Source organism: Hemicordylus capensis, chromosome 4 (assembly GCF_027244095.1).
Source record: "Hemicordylus capensis ecotype Gifberg chromosome 4, rHemCap1.1.pri, whole genome shotgun sequence".
Taxonomy (NCBI): Eukaryota; Metazoa; Chordata; class Lepidosauria; order Squamata; family Cordylidae; genus Hemicordylus; species Hemicordylus capensis.
The window spans coordinates 174160399-174175103 of record NC_069660.1 but is presented as its reverse complement, the minus strand read 5'-3'; the positions used below and the strand labels follow the sequence as shown (position 1 = coordinate 174175103).

The window sequence follows — 14705 nt, the reverse complement described above, 5'->3', positions numbered from 1 at the left end:
CATATTATACACCCTATTTATTCCCCCATTTAACCTAATATCAGGTACTGTGAAATAATCAACCATATCTTTACCTCAGTAATGTTTCCGGAGCAACGAGTACTGAGTCACAGGGGCTTACAGGTGTGCGTATATCCGTTTAACTTCATGTAAAACGGATGGAAAGCAAACGCCTGAGTATATCAAATAATTTATTTTAAAACAATGACTGCATGTGCTTTCACAGCAAAATACCATTATTTGACATAGCATCACATTGCAGAGAAACAGCATACATAAGCTAGCAATAAAATATCAAAACAACAATAGTAAAACCGCTTACACAGCAGTAGAAGTGTAACATCCTTTACATCAATTCTTTCTTCTTCAGCCCCCAAGTACCTTCTTTAAAAGATGGATTTTACACAATTATACTACAGTAAAGGTAAAGTGTGCTGTTGAGTCAATGTTGACTCCTGGTGACCATAGAGCCCTGTGGCTGTCTTTGGTGTACAGAACTGTAATTTTGTCCTCACTGATGAACTTTAACAGAAATGTCACTTTCAATACACTGAACTTTCAAACAGGCGCAGAGGGAGGCAAGCGGTGGCCCGTGCTCAGCCTGCCGCCGTGTCCCCGCCAGCTCTGCCTCCTGTGTCAGCATCTGACATCAGACTCAGGGACCCGCACGGCCCCACTGGGGAGCTAAATCCAGCCAGAGCTGCATTTGCACCATTAAAAGGCATTGCCTTTAAAAGGCAGGGAGAGCTGCTCCAGCCATGCTGCGAATGAAGCACTGGCTGGATTTAGCTCCAAAATGGGGCCGTGCGGCCCCATTTGGGAGCTAAACCATGGCCCCTGTGTCTGACACCAGATGCGGGGGAACGTCTGGGGCATGAGGCGAGGTCCCTGAGAGCCAGCGGCCCGGATTCTTTGAACCCATTTGCTCAATGGTGGCTCCGCCCCTGCTTTCAAAAACTTGCAATTCCCAGACTGGAGGGAAGGGAGGGGAAGACTGGAGCTCCAACTTCGCTCCAATGCAGAAGGGTCCCTGTTGGTTAGTTTACAACCACTATAACCCTGTTCAGATGTCAAGAAATTGGGTGCAGTATACCCAGGTACAGAGGCAATGGGACCACGCTGGCTAGCCACAAACACAGGCGCCAACACACAGACCAACACAAACTTAAGTCCCATGCTCTCCCCAGGGTCAGCACCTACTGCAGAAGCAATAACTGAACCTGGGGGGAATTTCTCCCAGTGATTTAGAATGTTGGCTACCCAGCATCCCAAATCACAGGGAGAAACGCTTGAGGGTTCTATGCTCACCTCTACAGACAAGGAGTGAGCCTGGGGAGAGCCAAGGGCATAGCTATGGAGGGTGTTGGTGTGGGAGGTGGAGAGAAGGTTAGCCCGTGTGTTCCTATTACCTCGGCACCAGAGTACATGATTTCCAGTTGGAGAATGACTGAACAAGGCTACTGTTAGATCCAGGTTTCATGCTGGACTGTGGACTGGCATTCTCCTTCAAGTGAAACACTTCCCTTTCTCCCATTCTGACTGTTTGGAACCTACATGAAACACAGTGTAGGTGAAAAGCAGTGTAGGTAAAAGCATGAAAACCATGAGTAAATAGTCATGTATGACACTTGAAGATCTCCCAGAAGCCTTCACCTCTCCCCCCCCCACCCCCGCCTAACATGAAGATGCTTTCTGGGTAGGAAACTAATCATGATTGAAGTGATCCAGAGAGGAAAGTTAATGACTCAAGGAGGTTGGTATTAGTGGTTCTTTTAATGCATTAACTTTTCATCATATTTTGGTTGTTTTAAGGCAACAAAACCTGTTGCCTTAAAACTGGCTTTAAGAAATAAAACTTGAAGGCATGAGGGTCAATACATCAGAGTCATGGTTAGAGTATCAGATGAGGAGCAAGAAGATCCAGGTTCAAATTCCCACTCTGCCATGGGCAGCCTTGTGCTACCCACTATCTCTAGGTCTAGATTATCTCACAAAATTGCTGAGAGGGTAAAATTGGGGGAGGGGGGCCCTATATGCCATCCTAAGATCTTTGGAAGGGCAGGATTGAAATATTATATATTATTATAATATTATTATTTTGCACAGTCAGACAGGTGTTATTGACTGGTTTGTTTTATCCAGACATCGAGTCCTTCCCAAGGACCTGGGATGCCAGAATTTTATTGTCCAGGGTTATAGATATTGTCGCAGAATATAGGCTGTTCCCAGTAAAGCTGCTTTTTGTAATTGGCTGATGGTGATTTCTGTGGCCCCTATGGTGTTGAGGTGCTCTTCAAGTTGTTCTGGAATTGCACCTAGGGCGCCAATTACCACTGGGATTATTTTGGTCTTTTTCTGCCACAGCCTTTCAATTTCAATTTGTAGATCTTTGTATTTGGTAATTTTTTCTATTTCTTTTTCTTCTATTCTGCTATCCCCTGGTATTGCTATGTCGATTATTTTGACTTGTTTTTCTTTCTTCTCGACTACAGTGATATCTGGTGTATTGTGTGGCAGATGTTTGTCTGTTTGTAGTCGGAAGTCCCATAATATTTTTAGATCTTCATTTTCTTCAACTTTTTCAATGTTGTGGTCCCACCAATGTTTGGCTACAGGTAGCTTGTATTTTTTGCAGATGTTCCAGTGTATCATCCCTGCTACTTTGTCATGCCTTTGTTTGTAGTCAGTCTGTGCGATCTTTTTACAACAGCTGATTAGGTGGTCCATGGTTTCATCTGCTTCTTTACAAAGGCGGCACTTGCTGTTTGTGGTTGATTTTTTGACTTTTGCTCTTATTTTGCACTACCACCCCTCCCCCACTCTTTTTGCCCGGGACCCTTTTTTAAAATCCGAATCAATTCGGATTTGGAAAAATTCGGGTACAAATCGAATCAGGGGTGATTGCAGGTGTGTGTCAGATTCTGACCCAAAACAAATTGGGGGTGTTTTGATTTGGGTACAAATCAAAATTGAAAAATCGATTCGTGCACACCCCTACTCAGTACTTCAAATGCAGCCCTATCATAGACTTTTTATGAAGACCAAGCAAAATGAGCCCTTTAGTACAACTCACTTATTTGGCTCTCCATTTGTTTATATGTTTGTAACACAACTTTGTTGAATATTGAGATATCAGAATGAATTTTGGTTTGGGACACAGTTCTATGTTTCACGTTACCGGCTTTGATCCCTTCACCCAGGCAAATGAAGAATACATTTATTTATTTATTTATTTATTTATTCATTCATTCATTCATTCATTCATTTTATTTAGCATATTTCTATACTGCCCAAAACGCAAGTTCTCTGTAAAGAGATATCTCATTGTAAAGAGATATCTCTCCCTGAAGACTGAGTCACTGGAGTGAGCACATGCACAATCGAGATACTATTCTCACACACTTTCAGGAGAAAAAGTAGCAAAATACATCTGATCAGGTCTCCTGAACCCGGGACAACACCCAGAGAGTAAGCCATGACTACGTCCCATTGAGCAGAGGTAAATTAGTAATGACTAACTAGACTGAATGCTGCCTATTGTCGTTTGCTAATAATACTAGCAATTCTCTTTCCTTGTAATCCCTCACATAGAATTTTCACTACTGATTGAAACTAGAATTGGTGTTCCAAATGAGCTATCTACCAAGAACTCAAGGGATCTTTCATGGTTAGTCACCAAAAATTCAGAGCCTACCAATCCATATGTGGTTAGAGCTGTTTTGCCTCCACATGCATTATTTTACAGATACTTCTATTCAATCTCATAGGTTACTTTGTTGCCCAATGCAACTTATAAATTATTATCAAAAAATTTCAACTCATTTCACAAACTAATCTGATCTAGAAAGCTGCAAAGAAACTACAACTTTCATTCAATCCTCTCTAGATGCGGGTGGGCTCCAGAAGTACTGCAGCATGCAAATCCAATTGTCTAAGCAGGTTATTGATGCATTTAACACTAGGGGTGTGCAATTCTGGTATTCGGTGATTCGGTTCGGGACCCGAACCGAATCACCCCTGTTCTGTTTTGTGCCCGAATATGGGCCACCCGAATCACCCTTGATTCGGTTCAGATTCGGATTTAACCCGAATCCGAATCGATTCGGGGGGAAAGGGGCCCAGGGGCAAAATTTTGGGGTAGGGTGGTAGTGCCCAATGGGTGGAGTCTACCACCCCAATTTCAGGGGAATTGGGCAAAGGGCTGGTTTTGGGGGAATTTTTGAAGTTTTCGTGACTTTGGGGAAGTTCGGGGGCATAGCATGGGATCTGGGCAAAAGTAGTGGGGTGGGGTGGTAGTGCCTAATGGGTGCAGGCTACCACCCCAATTTCAGGGGGATTGGGCAAAGGGCTGATTTTTGGGAAATTTCTGAAGTTTTCATGTCTTTGGGGCAGATTGGGGCAGACTGGGGCAGAAAGTGGGGCCTGGGGCAGAATAGTGGGGTGGGGTGGTAGTGCCTAATGGGTGGAGGCTACCACCCCAATTTCAGGGGGATTGGACAAAGGGCTGATTTTTTGGGAATATTTGAAGTTTTGGTGTCTTTGGGGCAGATTGGGGGCAGAAAGTGGATCTGCCCCAAAGGAGTGGGGTGGGCTGGTAGATAGTGCCTAATGGGTGGAGGCTACCACCCCAATTTCAGGGGGATTGGGCAGAGGGATGATTTTTTGGGAATATTTGAAGTTTTGGTGTCTTTGGGGCAGATTGGGGGCAGAAAGTGGATCTGCCCCAAAGGAGTGGGGTGGGCTGGTAGATAGTGCCTAATGGGTGGAGGCTACCACCCATCCCCAATTTCAGAGTGATTGGGCAGAGGAGTGAATTTTGGTGAATTTCTGAGGTTTGTCTTCATAAGGTGAAGTGTGCTAAATTGATTACTTCCTCATATTCATAGTAATTGAGAGTGTGAAAAAGTGAAAGTGGGGTCATGAGAGTTGTCTAATTGAAAAAAAATCTCATTTGCTATGATAGAATGAGAATTCACACCTCAGAAGTTTTTTCAACTTCAAAAAATCCCCCCAAAATTTCAAAAAATCCCCCAAAATCAACCATGAACCGAATCACCCGAATTTTTTGGGCCCGAAATTTGGGTGATTTGGCTCGGGCCCAAAAAATATCGGGGGACATCGGGGGTGATTCGGTTCAGCCCCGAATCACCCAAAATTGCTCGTTTCGGGCACAGATCGTTCTGTGCCCCAAATTTTTTGCACATCCCTATTTAACACTATATTTCTTAAACAGTTAACCTTAGCTTAGATTCACCTGCATGGCTTAGTTTTTCAAAACAACCCATGCCTTAGTCACATCACAGCTGGATTACTGCAATGCGCTCTATGTGGGGCTGCCCTTGAAGAATATCTACAGCTAGTGCAAAATGCGGCAGCTAGGGTTTTATCTGCCCGGTGGGAGCACATTACACCCATTTTCAAAGAGCTGCACTGGCTGCCAGTTTGTTTCTAGGTCCAATTCAAGGTGCTGGTTTTGACCTTTAAAGCCCTTAACAGTTTGGGCCCGGGTTATTTGAGGGACCACCGGCTCCCAAGGGTTGCTGCCCGCTTGATGAGGTCATCTGAGGGGGCCAACAATGAGGGAGGCTAGGTTGTCGTGCACTCGGAACAGGGCCTTCTCTGTTGCTGCCCCCAGACTCTGGAATGCTCTCCTGGTGAGTATCCGCTCCTCAGTCTCCATCACAGTTTTTAGAAAGCATGTCAAGTCGTGGCTTTTTACCCAGGCTTTTATATGATTGTCTCCACTGTTGCTTCTTGTATTTTGTACTGTTTTTATGCTTGTGTTTTAATTTTTTAATTTTTAAAATCAGATTTGTTTTTATATTTTTTAGCTCAATGTTTTAATGTGCCTTTTTTTTATAATCTTGTTTTTAAATTTTATTGTGAGCTGCCTTGGGATTTTCTTAATGAAAGGCAGGGTATAAATTTAACAATAAATAAATAAATAAAACAGACAAATAGTATGTGACATCATGTACTGCCTCTCATCTTCAAAAACTTACTCTGGGGGTTCACCAAAGTCTGAGCCAGAGCATCCTTTTGCAATTCACCCACTGTTGTCAAAGGATGAGCAACAAAGTCTATGCATTTTGAGCTTCAAAGTATAATGTAATAGTGTCCACATCTATTAACTAACAATGTTTGAAAGTTATCCATGCCCATTCAAAAGTATCTGTTTATACCCCACATTTCAGCCAAGATCAGTTCCTAGGGCACTCATAATTAGAATTTGTGCAAATGTATATTATCTTAGATACAGATGAGAGTATTATGGCATGCTCATCTGCTCCCTTGCAGAGGATGTCAGAGTACATGTCCTAAGCTCTTCCCTCCATCAAGAAAGGGATGGTGGGACTTCAGATGGGCATGGTATCTGACCAATGGTTAAAAAAAATGTTGAAAATTTGATATTACAATAATAAACACTAACTTCATAGTGCTGAATTTGTATGACACACACAGATGACAATTAGAAGCCAGGCTTCTATTTCTGTGAGATTTGTCAATAGCCAAGTTAGCACAACATGCGGGGGGGGGGCGCAAAAGAAATGGTGTGTGTGTGTGTGTGTGTACGAGAGAGAGAGAGAGAGAGAGAGAGAGAGAGAGAGAGAGAGAGAGAGAGAGAGAGAATGACTGCAGATGGGCATACTCAGCAGTATTTTTTTAATATTGTTCTTCTTGAGAAGCAGCAGAGAGCCAGGTATGTTAAATAATATGTCAGAATACATGTCCAATCAAGACTGAAGTACAACATGGAAAGATAAGCATCCCTAGAGTGGGGGAGAAGACCAATCAGGACAAAGAATGAAGTGTAGAGTAGAGTGCACAAGCTATTTGCAGTATATTTAGACACAAATCAGCAAAGAGAGCCTTATTAAGTAGCAAGCACGCTGTACGTTAACAGGGTCTGATGCAACCTTGCTGTGTCAAAACCAATGGTCTTTCACTAATGATTTTAAAAATCATTTCCTAGGAAAATAAAACAGCAAATCTATTTATATTCACGTGGATATAAAAAGTGGGTTTTCCAGGATGTGAACTGAAGATCTATGACTGATTTCTCGGTCTGAATGCTCAAAACCTGGGGACAGCCAGGGAGGAGACAGATTACGTATTGAGGTAGCTCCATTTATCCCTCTTGCATATATTTGTTTAGGAGCCTGGTAGGGGAAACAGATAGCTGTAAGTGCCTTGGGAGGTTCCGGCAGCCTTTTCCTCCCTGTGCCCACCACCTCCCCCAACAGCAAACATCTGCCATCACCTGGTTCACCAAAGGCTCATACTACTCCGCTTGAGAGTCTAGCCCTATAGTTAGAGTGAAAAAGAATAACCACACCAGCATAAGCCCTAGGTGAGTAAACTGTCAGGTGAGGCAGAGGAAGGAAAACATGCTGCCTGATCTGATCTGCTTACTTCACCTGCTGTGTCTGTCTCTCTTCCAGTGGCAGCTGCAGGTGAGGAATCCAAGAACCATCCACTGGATGTGAACAAGGAACCATCTAGCCCAGCACTCTTTCCAACAGTGGCTAGCCAGATGCATCTTAGGAGCTTACACGTAGGGCAAGCCCTCCCCCACTTATCTTCAACATTTGGTATATATTCAGAAGTATGCTGCCTCTGGACTTGGAGGTCCTATTTAGCTATTGTGACTGATAGTCATTGACAGACAAATTCATAGGAGAAAGCTCATCACTGGTTTCCCCCACCAACCCTACATTCACCCCCCCACCACCACCAAAAAAATGTATTGGTTGCCTCTAACCTTACACTCAGCCCATTTTCTCCTTCTTATCTCACTTCCCACAGCTGCTGTCCACTATAATAATGCATCCACTCTGGAATCAGACTCAGAAGCCATGGTCTCTGAGCACCAGGCACTTCTTGGCACTGATGAAAACGGGACAAATATATTCAGGAGCAATTGTATTCAGAGCAGAATTAGTCTCCACAATTGACACAAACTCATGAGGAGATGTGGAAGATACTGTTTGAAAGAATGTGGAATGGACTCTGTACTAAACCTTTGCCAAGTTGTGCAGCACATAACGTCAGCGCCCATTAGCAACAAGTATACATCATATCTGGGCCACCTTTGGACAAAAAAATTAAGCCATCCACTTTGATGTAGTAAAGGCATGCACTGGTGCAAACGAAGATCCTGAGATAGCTTGGGAGACGTTCATTACCACATACGCGAAATGTCCGAGTAAATTAGGTCATTTCACCAAACAAAAGTATATATTTAAAATTCAGGTTTTTGTGTGGAACATTGTGTGACACCGTGCGACTCTGCATCATTTATTAAAACTATCAGTAGATATTAAGAGTTGGAGGCACAATCTAGATCTCCTTCCCATGTAGAAAGGGAGCACAGAGCAAACCTGTGTGGAAGGAAGGTAGAAGCAAAGGGACAACTGCTGGTGAAGGAAGACTGGGAGTGGGGGTGGGAAGGGTGAGTGTCTCATATAGGGAAATTCCTTCTCCTCCTTGCTTCTTCTCTACCTCCAGTTCACCATTATTAAGCCTGAAGCTCACACATGCACACCTCTTCTCTGCTTCTGATCTATATGGTTGACAACCTGACAGACAGAGAGAAGGCAGGAAGCTTTACACTAGCAAATCCCTTTTCCTTTCCAGCATTCTCTCGCTATGCTCATCCACACCTTCACTGCTGGCTTCCTGTCTTTTACACTCTTCTTTTCTGTGCAGCGGGTTGGAATCTGGATCGTGCCAAACAGAAGTTCTTTTAGGGCTGTTATCTAGGAAAGTCTATTTGATGATGCCCATTTCATACTTTGTAAACTTATTCTTTGAGAATCCCCTACATGATTCATGAAGTTCAAGTTCAAACCAAGTCTCATCTGAATTTCATATAATGATGCTGCATAGCTTTATGAAAAGTCACGGAGTCAAATGCTAAATAGAACACACTGTTTTCCCTTAGTCTAACACAATAGATAGTTAAAGCCATAAACAATTATGCTAGATAAACAGAGTTGGATTCTATTAGATTTTCCCTTCAAAGTTTTTATCATGGCAGTATAATTTAAGTGCTTGTTTCTGTTTGCTGTCTACACAAGTGAAATGACAAGAAACAGATGACAAGAAACCAAGCCGTGAATATGGAGCATAGATGTTACAACTATAACATCTCAAACATAAGCATGCTATCAATCAGCAATTATAACAGTACATTAAGTGTAAAATTAAATAAAACATCAATGGGCTTTCCCCAAGCATTTTAAGAAACATGACTGCATAGAAAAGATCACAACAAAATGACTGGACAGATTAACCTAAACAGCAGCAGCCACAGCCTGAGACTTGAGGAAAGGCTGGTGGTTGGGTGCTCTAGTATCTGCCCCTTGAAGGTGCATCAGCTATTTTCCCAAAGTAGACCCAAGAAGGTATCGGGAAACTACCCTCCATGCCTGGCACAAAAGGAGTCACAGATTAGGTCGTTGCTTTTTACTTCTTCTCAGGATAGTTGGTGCTTCATAAAGAGATGACCCTCAGACAAATCTAGCAGTTACAATAAGATCTGCTTGGAATAGCATGCTAACATATCTATCTGGGAAGAGAGAAACCTATGTGTAAGCATTTCAGCATGCTAACACTATGTCTTTTACAGTACAATATGGATGTACCTTATACATCTGATTTATACGACCTTTCAATAGAGATTGTCTCTTAAGTCTTAAACTGTTTGTTGCATGTATGCAAATGAATAAAACATAACACCAGGATGGATAAAAAGTATTCTTTTTGTTTTAAAGTTTTAATTAGAATTGGTGACTTTTAAAAAATAACCTGGTTTAAATTGAAATTAGAGCTTAATATAAGGCAACACATTAAAGCCTACACATTTACAATATATTGAACCTGCCTCCACAACCCTCTGCAAAATACAATGAGTTAAATGCTGCTGTTCTAGGTGAGAGAGATCATTGTGTGGAAAATACTTAACTCTTGAGATCAAACCTTACAAACAGGACACAATAAGTCCTGCATGTATTTGTTTATTCATTTAACTTCTACCACACTTTTCGGCCCTGAAAAGGGCCCTCAAACTTAAATAATTCTTGTTTCTTGGCAATTTAGACTGTCTTGCTTGATAATCAATCCTCCCTGAACAGTACAGAAACAAACTACTGTATACCAACAATGAAAAAACAAAACTGGATTATGAAGCAATGATGAAAGCAGACACCAAGTCTGAGAGTCTATAGTCCACAGTCTCCTTTTTATAGTATAGTTCTTTTTTTATACCCTGCTTTTCTGCAAAGAAATGCATTCAAGGGGCTTATGTTCAATACAATACATGTATTGTCATGACAATATATTAATATAAACCAACACCATCCCCCGCCCACACACACACACACACACACACACACAGCAAAACAAAACTAATTCCAGCAAGGCTGCTTGAGGCCAGGTATACCTCTCTAGGTCATTACACAGTTATTCCATTGTAATTGGAGATCATTCCAATGTAGATTGGCAGAGATCCCTGCCAATGCAGGGCACATTTTTCCAATAAGTTAACAAAGATACAGCATATTTGCCTCTGAGGAAGAGCAACACTCAAAATGTGTCAGGCTACAAAATAAAGACCATACCAATTTGGGTGTTTGGGTTTCATTCCCTTTTGGGTTTCATTCCCTTTTTTCACTTGCGGAAGCCCCCAAAAGATGGTAAGTGTGCCTCCCCACACACACGTTTGTCAATCTGTATAAATGCACTGACCTTCCAAAAGCCGAGTAATTTTTAAAAATTATTTCTTCACTTCTATTCTGTGTTTCATTAGAAAGTTCAAAGTAGGAAGGATTTCTGAGTGATCTCTTTGCCATACCCAACCAGACCCAATGTGCTCCATACTACCAATTGGGCCCAAAGTATTGGGGCAAGGTAGGATCCTGTCCCAAGGAAGTCTTTGGTGTCCCTCATGGTAGAAGCGCCTTGGAGAGGCTTTTGTGCCTACCCACAGGTAGGAAGTGCTGTCCTTCCAAATGGCCTTAAGAAACAGCAGGACCTTCTGACCCACCCACACCATTCAGGACAATGGATTCCTATTTTTAAAAAATTCTGTGTCTGGCCATCCAGCAAGACATTTCTTTGGTCCCAGTGTGGTCTCTACTGAAGAGCTAAACACTCTGGGAAGGCATTTCCTAAGGAGTTACAGGGGAAAGGGTTGCACAAGCATCAAGATCTTTGGCAGAGGCAGATAATGTGCCAGAAATGCTTGACTAACATGTAGAAGGTTGCCAGTTCAAATCCCCTCTGCTACTACATTGGGCAGCAGCGATATAAAAAGACGCTGACAGGCATCATCTCATCCTGCATGGGAAGAGGCAATGGTAAACCCCTCCTGTACTCTACCAAAGACAACCACAGCGCTCTGTGGTTGCCAGGAGTCGGAAATCGACAGCACGCTTTACCTATGATCACATGAGACCAAATTCATTTCCACTGAAGTTCTGGAAAGACAATAGATTAATATGGGAATGGGATTAGCTTGAACTAACATATTTTTATACTGTGCAAAACTTGAGTCTCTGGGACAACTTCATCCCCAAAGTGGGGATGGGGACAAAAGTGGTCTCTCGTTGTGGCCCTGTAACCTGTATGGGGGCTCATAATAGGTTTTCCTCAGGACTCCTGCGCATGATCCCGAATTATCCCAATGCAATTCGGAAAGAGAAGGCATTTGTGCTGCTTGATCCCAAGGCATCCGACCGAAACCCAGAGTAATGTAGACTAGATGGGCGCATTTGCTGTGTCGAGCGTTCCACCGCGTCAGATGCATGAAGCGGTCAACGAACGCATCCGTCTGGCTATGGTCTCAGAAGCCCCCCCGCCACTTAAGGCAGCCTTGGCTTCACTCGCGCATTTCCAGCACGGCCCGGAGAGCATTAATCGCTGCATCGCCCGCACGTCATCCTTCGGAGTTTGACTGAAGAGGGTCTTCCCCTTTCCCCTCCCAAACCTGGGCACGTGACCACCCCCTTTCTGCGGGGGGCGACGAGGGCGCAACGTGAACCCGGCCGAACAGGGAGAGCCGGTGGGAGGGGAGCCGCAGCCCGGCGAGGGAGCGAGCGAGCCCCAGCCCGGCCGGCAGCCCATCACTTACGCTGCTGTTCTCGCCCGTCCAGTGCACCATCGCCTGGTTGTGCGCCGCGTCGCCTTTGAGCACGAACGAAGTGCTGAGCAGCGAGGCCGTCACCGCCGGAGCTCCCGCGGCGCGATCGCGCAGGCCCGCCTCCTCCCGCGGGCTGCTCCGTCTCCGGCGACTCACCCGCTCTTGGGGGCGCGCAGCCCAGCAGGTAGCCACCAGCAGCAGCAGCAAGAGCCAGGCGACGAGGCTGAACCCTCCGCTTGCCTTGGCAGCCGCCGGCGCCATGCTCGGCCTCCGCTCCGCTGCCACCGACGGGCAGGGATGCGAGTCTGGCAGATGAAGGAGGGAGAAAGGGAGAGACAGGGGGAAGGCGGGCGGGCGGGGGGGGGGGGAGAGGCTGCGCCCTAGATGGAGGGAGCGTCGCGTTGTTGCGCTGCGTGGGAAACAACGTGTTGGGGCTTCCACGCCCAGCCAAGGAGCAGCGGCGCCCCCTGCCGGCTGCTCACTGCATAGGCAGCCTCCGGGGAGCGGAGCCGGAGCCCTTCTCGCCTCGTCTTCTCTGCACGATGCCAGGCAGTGCCGCTCTGGTGCCAGCCAGTGGAGGCTGTAGCCAGGATGCACGTGTGCTGTACTGCTTTCCCACGGCTAGGCAGTTTTTCTTCTTGTGTGCTTTTGGAACAGGAGGCTCTCTCCAGTGAATAGTCACAGCCTATTCATATCTACCAACTTGCCAGCCTGGGATTTTGCAGGCAGGAAATTGCATTTGAACACGTGCAGGACGCATTTCCCTCACCACGGAATAACCAGGCCACCCCGTTACAAGGATCATGTTATCTACCAAAGCAGAGTAACACCCATGCATGCACTACTTGGAAAGAGCAGAACAGCTCACTCTTTTACCATTTAACAAACTAATCCAACTGAATCCCAGTTTATTAATTAACTAATCCCAGCTGGAAACATGGCGAAGTGGTAAATACCTAAACCTAATACAAAAATAGAACATGAAAAATTACATCGTTTGAAGAACAGCAAAACTGTAAGGTACTACCCTAATGGACAAAAGCTAACAATGTGGTATGTGAGCTTTTGAGTTACACAGAACTCTTTCATCAGATTGGATGCAATTAAAAAGAGGGAAATAGAAGTTTCTAAGGGAGTGGGCATAGCATTTAGCCATAGATGCGGTCCATCTCAGTCTTAAAGAGACAGTTGAAAGCCATCTTGCAGAATAAAAGCTGTGCTTTCTTTACTTTTTTTTTTTTTAACTAGTCCAGGATGCTGGACAAGATAGGCCTTGGGTCTGATCCAGCAGGGCTGTTCTTATGTTAACTTTTTCATAGTTCTGTATTTCTTTAAATGTATTGTAAACCACCTTGAGATTGTTTTAATGAAAGGCAGTATATAAATCCTTGCTCTTTATGTCAGCCACTGTTTTTAGCCTGTCCAAGAAAAGGTTAATTTGAGTCAAAGCTCAGTAGAGTCAGGACCTGATTTGAATGAAATGGCTCAGTCACAGAAATATAATCTCCAAGCATGAGCAAAGTCCCTTTATTTCATCATCAGATTACTATAAAACACTAGCATAGTCAATTGCAATATCCCCCCCTTCCACCCTCCAGAAGTGATGTTACGATGGTTAAATAATGAATACTCACAATTCCAGATCACTCAAATATTGAAGATAACCAAACAGGTTTGTCTCAGCAACTGGGGAGAAAATATCCAGAGGTTGTTAATAAGCGTGCTGATTCCTATTTTCCAAGGGTCTTTTACAAACTGAATGTGCTCAGACCTATCTTTTTGCTGTTGAAATGTAATATTACACCCAGGCTTTTGGTGTTGAGGGACGTCAGTGTTCACTTTGGGACTAGCTATCTGAGGCAGCTCAGGAGTTCATAGTGGCCATGGCAACTATAAGCCTATCCCAACTGGTCGTAGGGCCAACACATACACCTGGTAACACCCTTGATTTGGTTTTTTGCTCAGATCAGGGAGGTATTCTGTGGGCAGGAGCTCCTAGAGTGTCTCCATTGTCATGAATGGTCCACCAGCTGGTTAAGGTTGATTTCATGCCCACAACTCATCTCTGCAGGGGTGCAGGACCTATTAGAATGGTCTGCCCAAAATGCCTATTTGACCCCATAGGATTCCAAGAGGCCTTGGATGGTTTTAGAGTTGGTTCTACCAGTGATTCTGTTGATGTCCTAGTGGAACTTACCAGGGCAGTATACACAATCACCCCTAAGCATCCTCTCTCCAGCCAATGTTGAAAACAGCCCCATGGTCAGTGGCAGAGGGAAGCTGGCGGCAGCCCGTGTTCGGCCGCCACCATGACCCCCTGGCCCCTCCCCCCCTTGTCTGACATCAGATGCAGAGGAGTAGCTATCCATGCCTCCTGCATCTGACATCAGACGTGGGGTGTGTGTGCTCCGTCCCAAATGGGGCTGCATGGCCCCATTTTGGGGGGCGATCAGCCCTGCTGCATAGGCAGCGAAGCCAGGAGTAGCTCTCCCTGCTTTTAAAAGGCAGGGAGAGTCACTTGGCCGATTTCAGTCCCAAACAGGGCCGTGCAACCCCGTTTGGG

The 14705-nt window shown here is 44.6% G+C and overlaps 1 protein-coding gene across 6 annotated transcripts in view; it reads right to left on the bottom strand.

Moving 5' to 3' along the window:
- The window catches only part of SORCS2 (sortilin related VPS10 domain containing receptor 2), a 248591-nt gene extending 236090 nt beyond the window's left edge, over window positions 1-12501 (bottom strand). For 4 of the 6 annotated variants that reach the window (XR_008305630.1, XR_008305629.1, XM_053243172.1 and 1 more), the window contains exon 1: window positions 12134-12498. Coding sequence is in view for 4 of the 6 variants with exons in the window: in XM_053243172.1 (XP_053099147.1) it covers window positions 12134-12403 (270 nt within the window). In the remaining 2 variants the exon portion in view is untranslated. Of the gene's footprint in view, window positions 1-12133 lie in introns of all 6 variants that reach the window. The other 2 variants (XM_053243173.1, XM_053243170.1) reach the window with 2 other exon arrangements.
- Window positions 12502-14705: the final 2204 nt, after the last annotated feature.